Below are 21687 nucleotides of genomic sequence, written 5' to 3' on the forward strand. Positions count from 1 at the left end.
TCCATAAATTGATAAAACTGAATTCGCATTACCTTATGTAAAGTGTAATAGGGCAACAAAACAACAACAACAAAAAAAAAGAATAAAATATATGCAAATAGTTGCTTCAATTTTATTGAGTAAAACAAGCTAAATATTTTTTACAGTGTAAGATGTTTTTGAACATTGATTAAGTGTGTTGTGGTTGATTTTATGGTAGTGGAACTACCATCAAATGTCAAAATACAATTTTGATGAATATGTACCACACAGAAAATGTGAAACAGAGTTTGAAAAGTGCTATATTTTAGTTTCTTGTTTTTAACAATTAAAACTAAAATAAGGATTGATAAAGCACATTAAGGTTATTATCAAGCTTTCCTTCCAGTCCTTCAGGACTTCAATCAAATAAGATTAAAATGTTGTTTGTGCTGAAGAAGGTCTCACAGTGCATTGATTTCAGTATTAGATTTGAGTTTTAGAGGCCTCTGAGGTCAAAGCCTCACAGGGAAACCCCACCAAACTCTATCACAGTTTCCTGACTCCACTAGCAGTACAGAGAAACACTTGAGATGCATGAGCCACCAGGACAAGAGTAAACCCTGTTTACATGGATATTGTATCTATACCTGAGCAATCATACATTTCTCAATCACACATTCATATAATTCACAATATACTTAGTATCTAAAAAAAATAATATCATTAGATATCATCAATTAAACATCTTTTACTAATAATTTTTGTGTATCATCAGTATTTTGCCATATGTACTCTCACAAAATAACCCATAAAGCCAATTATTTTCTTGAAGTTGCAATTATAGTTTATTTCAACTTGTAATATAAGGTTCTATTTATTAACTTTAGTAAATGCATTCAGGTATCATGAACTACCAACAAACAATATATTTTTACACCATTTATTAAACTTGGTTAATGTTAGTTTATGAAAATAATATTTTTCATTGCTAGTTCATAATGAATTAGCATATACAAATTCTAATGTAAAAATGTATTAGTATATGATGAAATTAACATTAACCAAGATTAATTTGTGCTTTAACCTCCTGAGACCCTGCATCCACATGCATGGAAATTATGTTTTGGCTTCGCTATAGGCTATGCATTATTTCATTTCATTTAAACCCACTGATCTCAGATCAGGAGACTGTGTGCTGTCTTTAAAGTGTTAAACTTTCGACGCACCGAGTCATGTAACAAAACAACATGCTGCCGATCACAGCTGAGTTTGTCTTTGGGAGAAACAGCAACAAAACTACATCTGGTAAGAAAGCTCATTAGGTTTTTACATTAAAACTTGTTTGTGTCAAATCAGTAGTCTCTAGTTTCATCCTATATAGGATTTTAAAAATGTCATTGATTTATCACAAAACAACATGCTGTTAAACACAATGACAACGTACATGGACTATAGGCTCATTTTCCATCCTATATTCACTGTGCATGATAACATTCAGAATCCATGGATACATCTAAAAGCTGGAAAATGTTAGATTCATGGATTCCGAATTTTTAATGCAAAATCTTATTTTAACTTGGTTGGCAGTGATTGGATGATGTTGGCCAATACACTGAATCAGAATTATTTATGCAAATTTCTGATGTAATGTCTGTAACGTCTCAAAAACATGAATAACCAACAATTCATGGACTATAATAAACAATTAAGAAATTTGATTTTCTATAGCTTGGTATTACTTAAACTTTCACAACTTAGTCCCACTGTCCACATACACCAATCAGCCACAACATTAAAACCAACCCACATCTCAGAATAGCATTCAAGATTATATTCTTCTCACAAATCTAAGTTACTATAGACTTTGTGTGTTGAAACCAGTCTGGCCATGGACTGGCACAAATTGTTCATTTTTAATGGAGAGTATTCATAATTTGTTATGAGTTATGACTAGTTATAAATGATATGCTGATGCTTTGTAAATTATAAGGTAATCACATTATGATGTATCATATCAGGAGGCAATGTGCAGTAGTAAAAGTGTATGTATATATATATATATATATACACATACATATACATATATATATATATATATATATATATATATATATATATATATATATATATATATATATATATACACATATACATATATATATATACATATATATATATATATACACATATACATATATATATATATACATATATATATATATATACATATACATATATATATATACATATACACATATATATATACATATATATGTGTATATATACACATATACATATATATACACTTTTTACTACTGCACATTGCCTCCTGTTATGATACATCATAATGTGATTACCTTATAATTTACAAAGCATCAGCATATCATTTATAACTAGTCATAACTCATAACAGAAATCCATCATAGATACAGCTTAGATGTAGTCTAAATGTTTATGATTGGAATTGTACAATAAAAGTTACCAGTTACCATTTAAGCTGTACATAACCTTGCAAAACAGGGCCATATCACATTTAAAAAATATATATAATAATTTATCTCTGGAAATCCACATTTCTTAGCTTTGGCATAGAGATGGCCAATGAATTAAGATGGTTTAATATAATGAACAAAAAGTATGTCCACTTCGTGAAGCATGTTGCCACTCATGTACATGACTGAAATTTGCACTGCATGAAGGAGTTACTCTGCAACTGTGGTTGTAATGTTTTTGTTTTATGTTTGTCTGATGAGCGCATGGTGATTTTCGTAAAGTGTGTGGGTCGACGACTCCGCTTTCTCATAGCCTGCAACTCCTCTGTATTAGGTCTACAAAAACAAATATGTTTTTGTCTGTGTGTGTTATTGAGTATGTTCATGATCGTTCTTACTGTTGTTGTTGCTGTTAATTTGTTGTAGCTGAAACTCAATTCTTTCTTTCCTTTTTCGTTGGATCAGGTTGCCCCCGGCAAAACCGAGTAGTCCGCCTCCAACGGCGGCAGCCACCCCTGCCACTTTGAACCCAGCTAACAGTCCCAGCGGCCCTCCCAGCACTCCCCCTACCACAGCAGCCGCTAACGGCAAAACTGCCAGCTTCGAACGTGCTGCCTATGGAGAAAGAAAGCATGAGATTAAAAATCTTGGTGGGACCATCACAAACCATCATCTGACTTATAGAATATACATGCAATGTGCTTGAAAGTGTTGGAAAGGTGAAAAATGCAATCATTTAGTAGGCATCAATGCCCCTAGTCAAAAACGCTGTTAGAATTAACACACTTTTCATGTGCTGTTTTTTTGATAACCAAACAATCATCCACAAGCCTTTCAAGTCCAGTTTCCAGCCAAACAGAAATATATGCCCAGATGCATGCAAACACACAAATGTAATCGATTTGAAAAAAGAAAAAAGAAGCCTAGTTTAAATTTGAGGTCTGCAGATCAAACCGGGCCTAGTAAATTAATTGATATCAGCAATAAAGAGAAACACCTTTAGCCAGATTACTCTTTAATTAGAGTAAGGAGACGAGCCCCCCAGTGCACACACAATTTCATTTCTATTAAGATACGTAAACTTCAAGGCAGGGTAGTCCATCAAATGCCACCTTTCCTTCTCATCTCTCTTTCGTATGCTCTCATTCTCTCTCATCAAATCATCTTCACAAGGCAGGGTTAACAGAGCAGTTAATTACACTCAAAGAGAGATAAAGAGAAAAAAACTGAGGAAGTAACTTTGTTACTCATGTTGTTTAGATATACCTGAGCCAGCACTTTAAGTAAGAAGTATGTGTGTGAAGTACTTAGAAGTATATATATATATATATATATATATATATATATATATATATATATGTATTTAGCAGTGTGTGTGTGTGCACACCCTGTCCTTTGGATCAGTCACAGAGGTGGGTCCACTTTCTACATGGGCATCAAACATAATGTTCAATAGAACTGCATTAACTCTCAACTCCAAAAAAGAGAAACATTTCATTTGAGACTAGATCGATGAAACATACAAACCCCCGTTCACACGCCAACACACACAGCCTATACACCCTACCTCACCATTTCCTTCCTTGCTTTTTTCTGTTAAACTCTGCAGTGTGTGTATATGTATTGAACCCACAGCAGGGACTCAAATGCTGTTTATAGACTCTCTTTTACACTCTTTGGACTTCCGTGCACTCGCACACTCACACAAACATCGACTCCCATAAGGGGCCGACCAACACACATCGATCTCAAGCTGCTCCATGCCTTCTGCCGCCATCGCCACCTCTCTCCCTCTCTCTTAATTGTGGTTTCCTTGCACTATGACGTGGATCAATGGGCTGATGGTGGGGTAGGCCGAGTGAAGCAGGGGGGTAGAGTGGAATCGATCCCCTAGCAGGAGTGTCCCCTCTTCCCTTACCTTCCCCAGGCTTTGGGTCCCCTCCTCCACATTAGCGGCTGCTATGCTAACGTTTGCCTCAATGCTGTCGATCTTTTCCTGCTGAGACTAAGACAGAGAGATAGAGGTTACACATAGTCCACACATACAAGCTCCATAATCTTTGAGACAAGCGATTTTATGTTAAACATATGGGCACAGACTTTTGATTTTGACATAAAAAAATATATATCCATTTACTTCTATTCTTTTGGTAGATGCTTTTATCCAAAGCGTCTTACATTGCATTCAATGTACATACTTGATCAGTTTGTGCATTCACTGAGAATCAAATCGATGACCATGGTGTTGTCAGCACCACATTCATACCAATTAGGTCCTCATTAGTTACGTGTTTCCTTTTCTTAGTTCACTTTTGCAATCATACGGTGTGACAAATAAATTTTTTAAAGTACAAATATTCCATATAGTCTCTCTATTAATATATAAAAAACTGTTTTTGCAAAAATGCCATTGCATTAGATACAAAGAATCAAACCAGTGCAGTGCCATCTGCAAACAAATACTTTTCTTAGAACCAGCTTGACCTTTTTGCAAAAAGTCTCAAAAGTCTCAAGATGATTTTTAGTGGATGTATGAAGTCAGCTGACCTAAGGTTTACACCTAGTGGAGTTACTACAGGTGAAGTTTATTATATTAACTATGCACATATTCAATTACCATTTAGCACAACCAAAAACCAAAAAGTGGCACAGTACTTTTTGTCTGTGTAAAAAAACGGTAATTGAATATGTCCATAGTTAATATGATGGACAACATCTTTATTATAATTTGAAACAAAAATGAAAAACACTTTTTCTTTTTTAATGTTCTGCTTGAAAAGTGTGCTTGTGCTACATTTCCTTAAAATAAATGCCATTGGTTTTATATTCTGTCATATAATGCAAATACATTTAATACAATTTTAAGTGTGGCTTAAGTGTCCAAATACTTCCAAGGATTTAATATAGCATTCAAGAGCATATCCCTACAAATACACAAACACCCCATGAATAGTATAAAGTCAACAAAGACATGCTCAGTAATCTTGATTGAGGGTATCTGGGGGTTTGAGCAGCGCTCTGCTGTGTGCTGGGGCAGAAGGGTGAGATGGAGGGGGTAGAGCTGCTTGTTTTGTGGGAGTTGGGGGTTGGTTGTCGGGGGTAACTGGGTGGTCTGTCGGAAGCTTATGAAATATTCAAAGAGTGGCAGCTGTCCCTCTGTCTAAATCAGTGTGAGCTCTAAGTAATCACCACACACACACACACACACACACACACACAAAATTGAGACTGCTGGAAAAATCTGCTTTTACTCTCCAACATGCAGTTACATGTAGTAGTAGTAGTATGTTTTATATTTAATGCCATGTCAGCGATCAAAGCTATTTTCATGGCAAGAATTCAATTACAAAAAACAAATATCATATAAATACAATAAAAACAAAACAAATATAAATAGCAAGTCATATTATACAATATTTTTTTTAAGATTAATATATGATAAGAAATCCAAAACCTTTTCAGGCACAATCTCATTAAATAAGTCCTTTAACGAGGTAACTTCATAAAAGAGCATTCTACTTGTGTTAAGACCAGGACAATCTAGTAAAATATGTTTGACAGATAAGGGAATATTACAAAACATACATAGGGTTGGGTCTTCACCTTTAAGCAATGCAGTTACATGAGCCTGGCACCTGTCCCTGTGTGTGTGTGTGTTTGTGTGTGTGTGTGTGTGTGTGTGTGTGTGTGTGTGTGTGTGTGTGTGTGTGTGTGTGTGTGTGTGAGAATGTGTGAGAATGTGTTACTATTGTATAATAAATCTGCATTTAAATTGCTCTTTTGAGCTTATGGTGACTGAGTTAGTTCATCCAAAAATGAAAATTCAGTCATCATTTGCTCTGTCTCAGTCACCATTAACTTTCATTGTATGGAAAAAAGATGCAAATAAAAGTGAATGGTAACTGATGCAAACATTTTGCCAAATTTTTTCCATTTGTGTTCCACAGAAGAATTAAAGTCATATGGGGTTGGAACAAAATGAGGGTGAATTAATGATGACAAATTTTCATTTTTGGGTGAACCCCCCTTTAGGTGTTCTTTTTCCTCATGTTTTTCACATAATTTGCATACACTGTATGCAAATGTCTTTGAGAATGCTTTCTGTTAGTGATATAATAAACTGATTCACCCTCATTCACAGCGAAGGACAAGCCAATATGCTAAAAACCTATAAGCATTATTACTCATCCATACACATCTCAAAACATAACTGTAAACAAGCTATTTTAAAACTCCCACTAATTGCTGGATTCGAAAGCTATGGATATCTCTCTAGTTCCCTCCCTCCTCTCAGGAGTAGAGGTTAATCAGCACCGTCTGCTCACAAGCTGCATGGATGCTCGGGAAAACACACACAGACCTCCAGGGTACCTTTTTGGCTCAGTGTTAAGGGAATAAAATATACTTTTTGCCCTAAGAGTATAATCTACAGAGAGGGAAGTGCTAATCATCGTATTATACTTACTACCACAGTTCCAAAGCTCATCTTGGCTGCCCAACAGGGGGTCAAGTGAGTGGAGATAGTCAAGAACAACTGTTATTAATATTACACTTTTTTTGGCCCTGAATAAAGGCTTGCTGATGGTAAGATTAGTGGAACAATTCATATAATGAAGCAAGAAAACATTCATTGCTGTGTCTGTCTCAAAATACTGATATTTAAAGGGAACATTTTGTAGTGTTTTATTTTATTGTAGTGTTTTTTAAAGGACCACTATTTTTCAAGGTTTTGTGCACGAAAAAGTTCAGTAATTTAGTTTAACATGACCCAAACCCTCTCTCTGACCGTTAGAAGTGTTTGCTTTTGCTACTGTACCTTTAAGGCTTCTGTTGTGTTTAGCTAACCTCTGCTTGCTCCTGTTTATATTAATGTAGTTGTGACCAGTTATGGGATATGTTACTTTTAAAATAATGCATTACAATATTTTGTTCTAAAAAAAAAAAGAAAAGAATATTACATTAGTTATATTACTATACTAATGTACGTCTGTAATGTTTACTATCGAGTTGCACAGAATAAGCGATGTCTGATAAAATGGGTGGCATGGGTGCATCTACAGCATTTACATACTGCTGTCATGCATAACTGACCTATCAGAAATGGTATACTGCACTGATTAATTATGCAGGAAATGTTAAACATGAGCATACACTGTATGTGTGATTATTAGAAGAAATTAATTGGAATATCTGGCTAAATACAACACTGTTGCCATTACTGGTGCCATTATCAAGCCTGTAATCTCGTATTACACTCTTGAATTAAAAATATGACCAATCCCTTAACATTAGGACATTTTATGTTCCAAAATGCAAGGCTCAACACAATTTCCCACATTCACTCTGCTCAAATCATTATCAAAAACGGATTGTTTCTCTTTGACATGGGTCAAACACTTGACAGCATAAAAAGCTTGAGAAAAAGAATCAGTCCACAACAGCGAGCGTTATCTGAAGTTGTGAAGCACATCTTACATTTTCTGGTATTTTCTCTTGACCAACATCCACTTTAGACACTCTGAGAAACTTATGAAACAGTGATATTTAAAGAACTCAAGGGCTGAAAAGTGCAGATTTACTAACCCTTACATGTTTACTAACATGTCAGTTCACACTGGATTAATATTACCAGGGTTTATTTTTTATCAGGCATTTATGGTGAGTAAAACACGCTGTAATGTTTACCGGTACAGGAACACGCAGTCCAGAGAAAGTCTAGAAAAATTACTGACATGACCCAATCGCACGGGATTAAAATTACTGAGAAGCTCTGGTAATTATTACAATTCCCCATGTCCCCATATAAATGAATCCTGTCTGAATATGGCTTTTGTCAATATAATAAATTGAGTTATTTGAATAAATAAATTGAATAACTTTTTTTAAAACAACAAATTTTAGTGGAAATTTAAAAGTAACACATTTCTTGTTACTTAACTAAGTAGCACACATTACCCCCAACACAATTTGTGACACAATAACCATGACGATTTCTGATTGACCCATTTTTGAAGCTTAGATTTTATCAAATGTTCTGGGTGGACAAGCGATTGAACTTTGCATTGTGAACATTAGAGTAAGTCTACACAATATAGTACATTAAACTCTTTTTCAAAGTAGCAAGGAAATTCTGTCTTCCATGCCCTTTTAAACAAAGAGTTAAAACAGAAGTGTGACATCCTATTTATGATCAACCAAAGCAGTGTTGTTTCTTTATTCAGCATAATCTCTAATTTACATAATTCTTTAGAGACAGACTAGACAAGAACAATGTCTGCCTGTCTCAGGGTGACAGAATACACATGATCAAGTTGCCTCTTCTCCACCCAGTCTCAACTGCATGTCGTTTTAATAACGGCTGTTAGAGGGCATGGATTCTCATTAATCCTTGCTGGTTAGCACATGGCTGACAGACTGTCACCAATCTCTGTATGGCTTCTCAATCACACACATACACACACACACTGATGGGATCAATACCACCTTGTTGGCTCTCAGGAGACAAAGCCATTTGTCTGACAGCTCTGCCTAACCAAAGGGTTTTGGTCACCACCCTATATCAACATCCACACACACCATAAATACTTGAAACTCTCTTTCTCCATCTATCCCTTCATTCTCTCTAAAAAACTGTGAATGCTTTTTGCATATGTGTATACATCACAGATACTTACATGAACAATAGTGGAGAACTCGTTCACTAAACCATTCAACTCCAGCAGGTCCTAAACAATCATCCCACAGAAATCACACAATTAAAAAAAGTCCAGGGGTCATATTACAGAAACATCCAAACTATATAATGCCATATTATTGGCCATGATAATCCTAACTTGAACTTTCTTAACTTAAAAGTGATAGTTCACCCAAAAATGAAAATTATGTCATTGTTCACTAACCCTCATAACTGTCTTTCTCTCATATAACACAAAAGGAGCTTTTAGGCAGAATACCTCAGTAACCATTCACTTGCTTTGCATCTATTTTCCATACAATGATATTGAATGATGACTAAAGCTAACATTCTGCTTGACATCTCCTTGTGCATTTCACAGAAGAAAATCATATGGGTTTGAACAACATGAGTAAAATATTTTGGGTGAACTACAGTATATCTTTAAGATAAGCAGTTTCTGAAATACAACCCCTGGAAATTTGAGCTTATTTCTATTCAAATGTATTTGTAAAGGTTTCTGTGGGTTACCTCTGCTAAAGAATCCCAGGACTCTGCAGCGTTCTGTTCTAAAGGGATTTCAGGCAGAAGCAGCTGTATTTGAGCAGGGGGACCAGGGGGACCTGTTTCACCATCACCTAACCAAGCACATGAAAGTGAAAATGCTATTTAAACCCACATCTTGGTCATATTTACACTTGAAAAACATCAGAAACACATACTGTATGCTGTATTTGGGGCTGTGTGTAAACATTTGCCATTAGTTTCCTGGAAGCAGGGCCTATTGACAGCATCTAAGTGAATCCTAAAGAACTCTTGAATGGCAGTTGAGGCTCGCTCTCTGATTGGCTGAACAAGTTTCTCCAGAGCTGCAACATCAGCACTGCAGACACGCCCACACAACTTCTCCATCTCCCGTAGGTTAGATCGCAGTTGCTGTATAAAGACAAAATGAAAGGGAGTGGTTCTAACAAGCCTTTGTCATAAGTGAATCCAGTTTCATTCAGCAGCTCTATGCAGTGTCAGTACAGATCATGACTGGTTTACATGAACAACAACAAAAACATTATATACAACACTGTGAATGATGTCATGAAAGCAAACACTTTCCCCCTGATGTTATGCATGGATTAAACCTGTCTAAACCAGAAATCGCTTTTTAAAACATTTCATAATTTTTTTTCAAGAAATCTTTTAGTTATTTTTTACTACAAGCAATGCCGCCAAATGAGAGCCAACCCGCATCTCAAAACAGCATTCTGAGATGATATTCTACTCACTTCACTTTTGTACAGAGGGGTTATCTGTGTTACCGTATACTTTCTCAGTTCTAACCAGTCTTGCCATTCTTTGTTGACCTCTCTCATCAACAAGGCATTTCCATCCACAGAACTGCCGCTCACTGGATGTTTTTGGCACCATTCAGAGTACATTTTAGAAACTGTTGTGTGTGAATATCCCAGGAGATCAGCAGTTACAGAAATACTCAAACCAGCCCATCTGGCACCAACAATCATTCATGCAATTATCTACTCAGCCAATCATGTGGCAGCAGTGCAGTGGATAAAGGTCAGGAGCTTCAGTTAATGTTCACATCAACTAAAAATGTGATCTCAGTGATTTGGACCATGGCTTGATTGTTGGTGCCAGATGGGCTGGTTTGAGTATTTCTGTAACTGCTGATCTCCTGGGATTTTCACACACAACAGTCTCTAGAATTTACTCTGAATGGTGCCAAAAACAAAAACATCCAATGAGTGGAAGTTCTGCAGATGGAAATGCCTTGTTGATGTGAGAGGTCAACAGAAAATGGCCAGACTGGTTCGAACTGACAAAGTCAATGGTAACTCAGATAACCTCTCTGTACAATTGTGGTGAGAAGAATAGCATCTCAGAATACTACACTGAGATCCGGGTCGGTGCTGTTTTGGTGGCACGAGGGGGACCCACACAATATTAGGCAGGTGGTTTTAATGTTGTGGCTGTTCGGTATATATACACTAATGAGACAAAACATTACAACCACCTGCCTAATTTGCTGTTGATCCTACACGTGCCACTAAATCAGCGCTGACCCACCGAAGCATGGACTCTTCAAGACGCCTGAAGTTGTCCTGTGGTATCTGGCACCAAGATATTAGCAGCAAATCCTTCAAGTCCTGTAAGTTGCGAGGTGGAGCCGCCATGTATCAGACTATTTGGTCCAGCACATCCCACAGATGCTCAATCAGATTGAGATCTGGGGAATTTGGAGGCCTAGGGCAACACCTTGAACTCTTCATTATATTCCTCAAACAATTCCCAAACAATGTATGCAGTGTGGCAGGGCGCATTATCCTGCTGGAAGAGGCCACTGCCATCAGGGAATACCATTGACATGAAAGGGTGTACATGGTCTGCAACAATGTTTAAGTAGGTGGCATGTGTCAAATTGATGTCCACATGAATGGCCAGACCCAGAGTTTCCCAGCAGAACATTGCCCAGAGTGTCACACTCCCTTCACCGGCTTGTAGTTGTCCCACAGTTCATCCTGGTGTCATCACTTCCCCAGGTAAACGGTGCACACAAACGGTTCAGTTCTGATGCTTGCATGCCCATTGTTGTTGCTTTCGATGGTGGACAGGGGTCATCCTGGGCACTCTGACCAGTCCACAGCTACACAGCCACATACGCAGTAGGGTGCGATGCACTGTGTGTTGTAAAACATTCAACCCGTAATCATCATTAAAATTCTCTATGACTTGTTCCACAGCAGACATTCTGTCGGTTCAGACCAGACGGGATAGCCTTCGTTGCCCTCATGCATCAATGAGCCTTGGGTGCCCAACACCCAATCTCTGGTTTGTCCCTCCTCGGACCACTGTTGGTAGGTACTCACCACAGTTGACTGAAAGAACCCCGCAAGCCTTGCCGTTTCAGAGATGCTCTGACCCAGTAGACTGGCCATAACAACTTGGCCATTGACAAAGTCGCTCAGGTCTCTACTCCTGCCCATTTCTCCTACATTCAACACGTTGACATTTTTAGCGATGGAACTAGTTCTGCTTTTCAAAACAAGTCTCCCTCTAGCTGTTTTTAACCACAAGAAAACATCCTTTGCAAATGCCTCTGATAAGGGTCAGGTAACCCGAATCCAGCCTGATTATTCATGGATTCATAAAGACCAATTAGTTTACGAGTTGCTCAGGCAACTCATCGACTAGTCTATTTAAAAAATATAGAGTTTTGAACATACCTAGTATATCCATATTTTCATTCATTGCCAACATCTCAATATGCTCAGGCACAAGAGGGAGTACATTTGTGCACAATTACGCAATTTCCAAGTCATATATGAAAATTGCCCCAAACCTGCCCCAAAACCTGAGAATCTGTCAGATCCCATCGACTCTGGACAAGTAGCATCCCTGTATTAGGGATTACAGATCAATTGAACTGAGGTCAAAAGTTAACAGCAGGCCAATCAAAGTGTTCCGCTCTACTGCACTCAATCCACACTATGAATAATCATGTTCAGGATTATCCATTCTAACTGATTCACACACACACACACACACACACACACACACACACACACACACACACACACACAGCACTATGAACCAAGAACCAGTTCTTAAGATCCAGTTGCATAAAAATAAATAAATAAAATGCATAAACCGAACGATTTTAAGGACGTCAATTTCCATTTACAGTTCTTGATCATTCTTACGTTGAGGCGAACAGAATGCTGAACTAAAATACTAGCATGGCAGCAAAATAATTTTTTTTTTTAACTGAATAAGCTTGCAGTCTAAATTGAGCATGATGAGAAAGAGAGGCACTGCTAAATAATACAAAAACAGTAATGACACAACATATGAACATAAATTAATGGCTGTGAGATGGTTCTTGAATTAGTCAAAAACACAGGGAGAATGGTTTGGATCAGTCTTATGACTGAATCAGTCAGCGTGGTTGTTCACTGAACTTAAAAGAACCGATTACTGTATACTTAAAGGGATAGTTCACCCAAAAATGAAAGTTCTTTCATCATTTACTCACACTCATGTCATCCCAGATGTGTATGACTTTAGTGAAAAACATGAAAAATAGTTGGACAAGTGCCACCGACTACTCTTAATGAGCTTTTTGAAGAGGCGGTGAGGAAACAGAGTTTAAAAATGATCCGAATCATGTCCTCTACAGTGAGTATGAGATGATGCCATCAGGTAGAAGGTACAGGTTACCAAACTGTAGACTGAATATGTTTACATTTTCATTTGTACCACTCTCTATAAAAATATTGAACAACAACAAATAGGGTGTGTGGGTTAGTTTTTTTAAGGTGGTAAATTATGTGTAGGTAATTATGTATGTGTTATGTATATTGTGTTGCATCTGCTATCTCGAATGCCCAAGATGAATTTATCCGTCAGGAGACAATAAAGGCTAATCAATCAATCAACAGAGTGGTGGTGGTGTAGTGGGCTAAAGCACATATCTGTTAATCAGAAGGTCACTGGTTCGAGCCCCATGGCCACCACCATTGTGTCCTTGAGCAAGACCCTTAACTCCAGGTTGCTCCGGGGGGATTGTCCCTGTAATAAGTGCACTGTAAGTCGCTTTGGGTAAAAGTGTCTGCCAAATGCATAAATGAAAAAATAAATGTATCCAATGCAAGGGAATGATGGCCAGACAGAAGGTCCATATCTTCAAAGCAGTATGATAGGTGTGGGTGAGAAACCAATATTTCAATTAATATTTCTTTCACGTTCTGCTTCTTTTGTTTTTAACGATTTGTATTTGCATCCATATTGCCACTTACTAGGCATGGAGGAGAATTTATAGTAAAAAAGGACTCAGTTTTTCTGAAGTTTTCATATCACAGATTACTTTTATGCTGGCTCTAAATACTTTTTGGACATTTAAAGTTCTGTCTACTATTCGCTTGCATTGTATGGACCTACACAGCTGAGATATTCTTCTTAAAATCTTCGTTCATGTTCAGCAGAAGAAGGAAAGTCATACTTATCTAGGATGGCATGAGGGTGAATAAATGTTGAGAGAATTTTTCTTTTTAGGTAAACTATCCATTTAAAGCAGTGTAATTACTCCTTGTTTATCCATGACAATGTGTAGCTAAAAATAGCTTTAATGATTTAAATATCATTTTAAAAAGTAGATTTAATATATCTGTCAAGTACATATTTAGGACCACTTATTTTCAAGTACTACAAGATTTGCTAATGGAATCAATTAGAATTAATCGATAAAAAAAGAACTCGGAAGTGGAATCAGAATCTGAGACAGAAATGTTAAATTTCTCACAATTGATATCTCCATGTATATATCCAAAAACATTACTAATGTGTAGAGTTTGTTTGTAATTCTGATACAGATTGGTCATTCTAAGGACCACAAAGACAGCCAAATTAAATCTCAATCGGGTCAACACACATTACTCTCTCTCCCTGCACTCCCTACACCCAAACTCCCATCACTAGGTGTGTGATGAGCGCAAACTTTAAGGGTGTCTCTTCTCTTGATCTCTCTCTTTCTGTCCCCAGGGAGCTACTTTAACAATGTCTGCCTTGTTTCTGTCTATTGTCAGTCATCCACATCTCACTGACACAGAAACACTTGAAGGCTCTCACACTCTCTCTACAGTGGTGGACACAGGATTGCTCTCTGGCATCTCTGGGGGGATGAAACCTGGGTGCTAAGGTCACACACACAAAAGGCACATAACACACTCTAAGGACTGTCCCATGAGAGCTCTGGACACACTCTAAGAGACATTAACACAGAGGTTACATGCTTGTCTGGCCATTACGGAGAGAAAAAACATCTCTCACAAGAATAACACACGAACAACAACCATGCTGTACACCAGAGACCTGAGTCAAACACTACTTAATCAGCATCTCGCAGCTATAACAGAAGAGAATGAAGTTGTGTTAAAACATTGTTATACCACGTTCAAAATAATTTTATGAACGCACTGAAATCTTTCTTCTTTTTCTTATTCATTGTAACCTGAACTGAAACCGATGACTTCTTTATTGCATAATATTCATGTTGATTTTAAAGAGCAAATACTGTGAGGCCTTTACAGTGCCCATATAATGAATAGTTGAAGAACAGTTCATAAATAAAAATTCTGTCACCATTTACTCGCCCTCATGTTGTTCCAAACCCATACGACATTAGTAGATTGTAGATTAGTAGATAGATAGTAGATTAGTGTCACTGAATGGCTGGATGTCTGAGTGGTGTCTGAAGAATAAAATAGGATTTATAGACAATTGGAAGAGTTTTTGGGGTAGACCTGACCTGCTAAAGAGAGACGGACTCCATCCCTCCAGGGAAGGTGCCGCTCTCCTCTCTAGTAATTTGGCTCATAGTCTTAATGATAGTATTTGACTAACTGGGGCCCAGGTCAGGAAGCAGACAAATTGGTTGATCCAAACGTCTGCTAGCTGCCTTGAGACATAACACAGGTCACATAAACTACAACACATAGAGACTGTATCACCTAGATATCTCATAGAGACTGTGTCTGTTCCCCGAACTACCAAACCCAATACCCTCACTAAATAATTTAGAAAAAATTTGATTAAGGTCAAACTTGAACAAAACAAACAAATAAAAAATACACATCATATAAAAATAGGGCTACTAAACATTAACAATTAGTGCTTTGGTAGAAAGAGATCTAATGAAATGATTACAGATCATAAATTGGATGCACTCTGTTTGACTGAAACCTGGCTTAAACTGGAAGAATATATTAGTTTAAATGAATCTACTCCCCCAGGTTATTGTTTGAAACATGAGCCACATCTGAAGGGTCGAGGAGGAGGTGTTGCTACAATTTACAGTGAAGTTTTTGGTGTTACTCAGAGGACAGGATATAAATGTAAGTCTTTTGAACTAATAATGCTTAATGTGACACCGTCAGATATAAATAAAAAATATCTGTCGTCTTTTGTCCTTGCTACAGTGTATAGATCACCCGGGCCTTATTCTGATTTCCTTGGTGAATTTGCTCATTTTTTTTATTAGATCTTGTAGTTACTGTAGATAGAGCTTTAATTGTTGGTGACTTCAACATTCACATCGATAATGAAAATGATACATTGGGATTAGCATTTATCGATATTCTCAACTCTCTTGGAGTCAAGCAAAATGTAACAGGACCAACTCATCGCCATAATCATACGCTAGACTTAATTCTGTCATATGGAGTTGATATTGATAATATAGAAATTCTGCAGCAGAGCGATGACATCTCGGATCATTACCTCGTCACTTGTATGCGGCAAATGTTCCTCAATCTACACCACGCTATCGTTCAGGTAGAACTATTCTTTCGACCACTAAAGATAGCTAATAATCTTCTGGATCCATCTCATACTCTCAATAAACCCCAAAACCCAAAAGAACTTGAAGAAATAACAAAAAATATAAATGCAGTCTTCTCCAGCACTCTTGATATTGTCGCCTCACTTCGATTAAAGCAAATTAAAGAAATAAGCCCTGCACCATGGTACAATGATCACACTCATGCTCTCAAGACAGCAGCTCAGAAAATGGAGTGCAAGTGGAAAAATACAAAATTAGAAGTATTTCGTGGTGCATGGAAGGATAGTGTCTGTAGATACAGACATGCACTAAAAGCTGGCAGGTCAGCATATTTTAGTAAACTCATAGAAAATAACCACAACAATCCTAGATGTTTATTCAGTATTGTGGCTAAATTGGTTAGGAATAAAGCCTCAACAGAACCAGATATTCCGTCGCAGCACAAGAGTAATGACTTCATGAATTTCTTTACAGATAAAATTTTAATAATCAGAAATTATGCAATCATCTGTCATAGCACCTCAGAAAACAGTGTCTAATAATTTTCCTCACGTGCAACTTCAATCCTTCTCTGTCATAGGTCATGAAGAGCTAACAAAACTTATCGAAACATCAAAAGCCACAACATGTTTGTTAGATCCTATACCAACTAAGCTCTTAAAAGAATAATCTCCTGTAATTTCAGAACCTCTTCTTAATATTAACTCCTCGCTATGCTTAGGATATGTCCCGAGAAACTTTAAAATGGCAGTTATCAAACCGCTTATTAAGAAGCCACAGCTTGATCCTGGAGAACTGGCTAATTATAGACCGATTTCAAATATCTCATTTATGTCAAAAATACTAGAAAAGGTAGTATCCTCCCAAATATGTTCATTTTTACAAAGAAATAGTATTTACAAAGAATTTCAGTCAGGATTTAGGCAACAGTACAGAGACTGCACTTATCAGAGTTACAAATGACTTGCGTTCATGACCTCAAGACTAGATTATTGTAATGCATTACTGGGAGGATTACCAGCAAAATCAATAAATAAACTTCAATTGGTTCAAAATGCAGCAGCCAGAGTGCTAACGAGAACCAAGAAATATGATCATATTAGCCCCATTTTATCATCGTTACATTAGCTACCTGTTAAATTCTGCATTAATTTAAAAATTCTGTTAACTACATACAAAGCTTTGAATGGTCTAGCTCTGCAGTACTTAAGTGACCTTCTACCATGCTATATTCCATCACGTTCATTACGATCACAAAATTCTGACCTGTTAATAGTTCCTAGAATATCAAAATCCACAAATGGAGGTAGAGCCTTTTCATATTTGTCTCCTAAACTATGGAATAGTCTCCCTAACACTGTTCGGGACTCAGACACAGTCACTCAGTTTAAGTCTAGACTAAAGACTCATCTATTTAGCCAGGCATACACCTAATTTATCCTCCAACCCACAATTTAGTTTAGTCTGCCGGAACCAGAAACCAGAAACATTGATCATGATTTATAACTCTGCAATAAATTGAAGGGCATCTATGCTTATATTATTTAATTTGTTTCCCTGTCTCAACCTCAGGACTCCTATCCTGAGGTCACCAGAACCAGCTGGATCCAGCACCATTCGTGTTTGGACTCCACTGCTACATGTCGCTGAATGATGATGACTAAATGCAGCCGGTGCCAGCCAAACATCACTTCAGTCTATTATGATGGGCTTTGGAGGATTAACTGATGCCAACTCTAACCATAAGACATGGGATCCTTCATATGCCATTGTCTGAACCTTGGATTTAGGATGGACCACACCGAACCTCACCGAAATTACCAGCCAGGTTGAACTGCGTTTCACATCCCTGATCTCTGCCTGCATCACCTCGGTCTATTGATGGACTACGATCTTGAAATGGAATGCATAGACTAACAATTGCCAACAAAAGCCTTCATCAGTCAATTAACAAGGACAATTGCACCTATGTGAACTGCAGTTAATCCAGGATGGACATTGGTCATTAATCTTACAGTTCAAACAAAATCGATGTTTAAACACTGACCCTTAACACTTACTTAGTTTAATCATTTTAAACCATGACTTTAACTATACATAACTAAGTAATATTTACATTATATTCATGATGTTAGCCAGAGGGGAACTGGCCCCCACAGTGAGTCTGGTTTCTCCCAAGGTTATTTTTCCTCCAATAATCAACATCTTATGGAGTTTTGTGTTCCTTGCCACAGTCGCTTTCAGCTTGCTCACTGGGGTCATTAATACAATTACTATTTAATTACTTATTTTTAAACACGATAAACAATCATATTTTATCTAATTACACAATGATGATTCATCGACATTATAGACAATAGTTGTATTGTCTGTTAATGCTGAGCTTCTGTAAAGCTGCTTTGAAACGATGTGTGTTGTGAAAGGTGCTATACAAATAAAATTGACTTGACGACATTCTTTCTTCTGTAGAATACAAAAAGAGATGTTAAGCGAGATGTTAAGAGATATGTTCACTTGGATGGACTTCACAGAAAATGAACTGCCACAAGCTTCCAGCCGGACTGCATGGCACACCTCACTGACCTCTGCCTGCATAATCTCGGTTTTTGGATGAACTACACGGTGAATAATCTGCTATCAACCGCAATTAATTTGAACAGCAAGTAACACTTCTCTGACCACAGCTTTCATCACTTTTCTTAAAATGAAATACATATACAATAAATTACTGCCAACTAAAGCCTTTATCAGCCAAATAACTAAGGATACAGCAGGTACGCGCTCTTCCACAGTCAATTCGGAAGTCAGGACAGACTTCAAAGGCACTTAATCATTAGTCTTACAGTCAAATCCATATCCTTTAGTTTTAAACATTGCCTGCCAAAAATCTACTCAGTTTACTCAATTAATACATGACTTGTATTACATATAAATAACTGATATTGGCACTATATTTATGCTTTCAAGCCAGAGGGGAAGTGGCTCCCCCAGCTGGACCTGGTTTCCCCCAAGGTTATATTCTTCATCCATTAACTAACATCATATGGAGTTTTTGGTTCCTCGCCACAGTCAAGATTCTTTGGCATGCTCTCTGGGGGCCTAAAGACAAATAATATTAAGGCATGATTTTCAATAATATTTTTAATTAATCTGCTCATTGATGACTAAGATATTTAAGACTTTACAGCAAACAACATAATTTCCTGTAAAGCTGCTTTGAAACTAGGTGAATTGTGAAAAGCGTTATACAACTAAAAATGACGATTTCATTGCATCTTCTTTTTTTTTGTGATTGGTGACTGAGGTGATCATGCTCCTTTTGTGTTCTGCACAAGAAATAAAGTAATGCAGGTTAGGAACAACACAAGGTTAAATAAATTATTTTGAATGAACGATCCCTTTAAAATGTTATCTGCAATTTAACCATGGCAACAGCCACACATATCACCAAGAACACTATGTCCTAACAGTCTATCAGCACATGGGAATATTTTCAAACCAGGTCACTGCCCTCAGAAAATCAACAAAAACAACAATAATACAAACAGACATTGTCCATGAAATGAACCTATATACATTTATATATATATTAATAATGAAAAATGTGTATGATGCATAAACAGATTCATAACCAGATGCTTCCGGGCTGTGTGCTTGAAATTTGTGTTGTACCTGGACAGTGCGGCTGGAGTTGATGTGCTCTCGGTGCAGTTTGTCCCACTCTTTGCTTCTCTGGAACTGCAACAAGACAGCTCAGTTAATTTCACAAATATAAGACATATAGACATAAGACATAAGAAATATATAGACATTTAATAAAGTCTCTTTGTGATCCCAGGCTGGTAATTCACAATGTGATTTTGATCATATGTTTCCATGGCTATGCACAAACCCCCACAATACCCTGTTATCCTATTATGTGTTTCTCAAGCTGGCTGACAGAGCCAGAGATTTCAGATACACCAGGAAATATTCAGCACTCGACTCCCTATGGCGATCACACACACACACACACACACACACACACACACACACACACACACAGAGAGAGAGAGAGACACATGGCCTCTGTTGGCCATATGCTGAGTTTTGGGTGTGATGCCCACGTGCTGAGCTTTGCTGTCAGTGTTCAAGTCTGCATGTGTGTGAGTGTACCTTTTCTATGTTGTGCTGATGCTGACCCAGCCTCTCCAAATCAGTGGGGATTGCCACTTTAATGAATTTCTGAATGGGGGGCTCTAGGCGTCGAAGAGGAAGTTTACCAGCTTCCTCAGCCATCATGGCTGGCTGTCACCTTTGACCTCTCTTATAAGGTCACATGCTTAAAACATCCATTCATACTCAATCTTGCTCTAAAGAAGAGTAAGAGGAAATATAACATAAATATACTGTCTGAATCTATGAAGCCAGTGTTAGTGAATGATTAACATATTCATGTACTACAGCATTTCTAGACACCAAATATATGTCCCAATTAATGTCCAAAACATGCTTTAACATGTTACGTGTCTTAAACTGCAACTTTCAGATGTCAACAATATGTCAAAGACAAATGTTTAGCGAGATTAAGAGGCCGTCTACCTGTCAATGTTAGTTGACAAAACGTGAAACACTGTGTTTACATGTCCAAATTTAACATGATACTATATATTTTAACAAACAATAAGTAATAACTCCCACATGATTAGAAAAACACATCTGTAAATTCAAATATCTTGCTAAACCCTTTACTCAGCTATGTGACAATAAACCACAATGATTCAAACGGTCGTCAAAAGTTTCAAATAACCGACTACATTTTGTCTAACCTGCGGAGCAAACATTGAAAAGAGACCGCTTGCTCTCGGTGATTTCTGTCGCTGTCACCAACTTTGTGTTTATAAACAATGGTTTCGCTTTCTTCTGTGTGCACTGTGCAATGCCAAAAGGTGTCCGACTGTGCGGAACTAAAAAACTGTTGGCAAAAAGTGAAAGTGCTTAGCAAAGAGTAGATGGTTTCCTTATCTCACAAACTAATTAGATTATCGATTTAAGTACTGCATAAATGAGTCACAGGACTCCGTAAATACAACTCCAGAGAGTTTGCTAAGAATAATACAAAATAAAATAAAAATTAAAAATACATTATTTTCGCTGTGTGTTAAAGGAATAGTTCACCGAAAAATGAAAATTCTGATATAATTTACTCGCACGCTCATGTCTTTTTTTCTTCT

General features: G+C 37.2%; 1 protein-coding gene across 1 annotated transcript; it reads right to left on the minus strand.

Moving 5' to 3' along the window:
• Positions 1–2344: 2344 nt before the first annotated feature.
• LOC127655566 (syntaxin-17-like) lies at positions 2345–21409 on the minus strand. The gene is made up of 8 exons (XM_052143463.1): positions 21283–21409; positions 20630–20826; positions 20147–20212; positions 9849–10062; positions 9658–9764; positions 9128–9178; positions 4372–4458; positions 2345–3068 (listed from the first exon to the last, which is right to left on the minus strand). Exons 2-8 carry the CDS (start codon positions 20753–20755, stop codon positions 2823–2825), a joined length of 897 nt encoding a protein of 298 aa, XP_051999423.1. The 5' UTR covers positions 20756–20826; positions 21283–21409; the 3' UTR covers positions 2345–2822.
• Between the last annotated feature and the right edge of the window lie 278 nt (positions 21410–21687).

This window comes from Xyrauchen texanus, chromosome 15 (assembly GCF_025860055.1).
Source record: "Xyrauchen texanus isolate HMW12.3.18 chromosome 15, RBS_HiC_50CHRs, whole genome shotgun sequence".
NCBI classification, from domain to species: Eukaryota; Metazoa; Chordata; class Actinopteri; order Cypriniformes; family Catostomidae; genus Xyrauchen; species Xyrauchen texanus.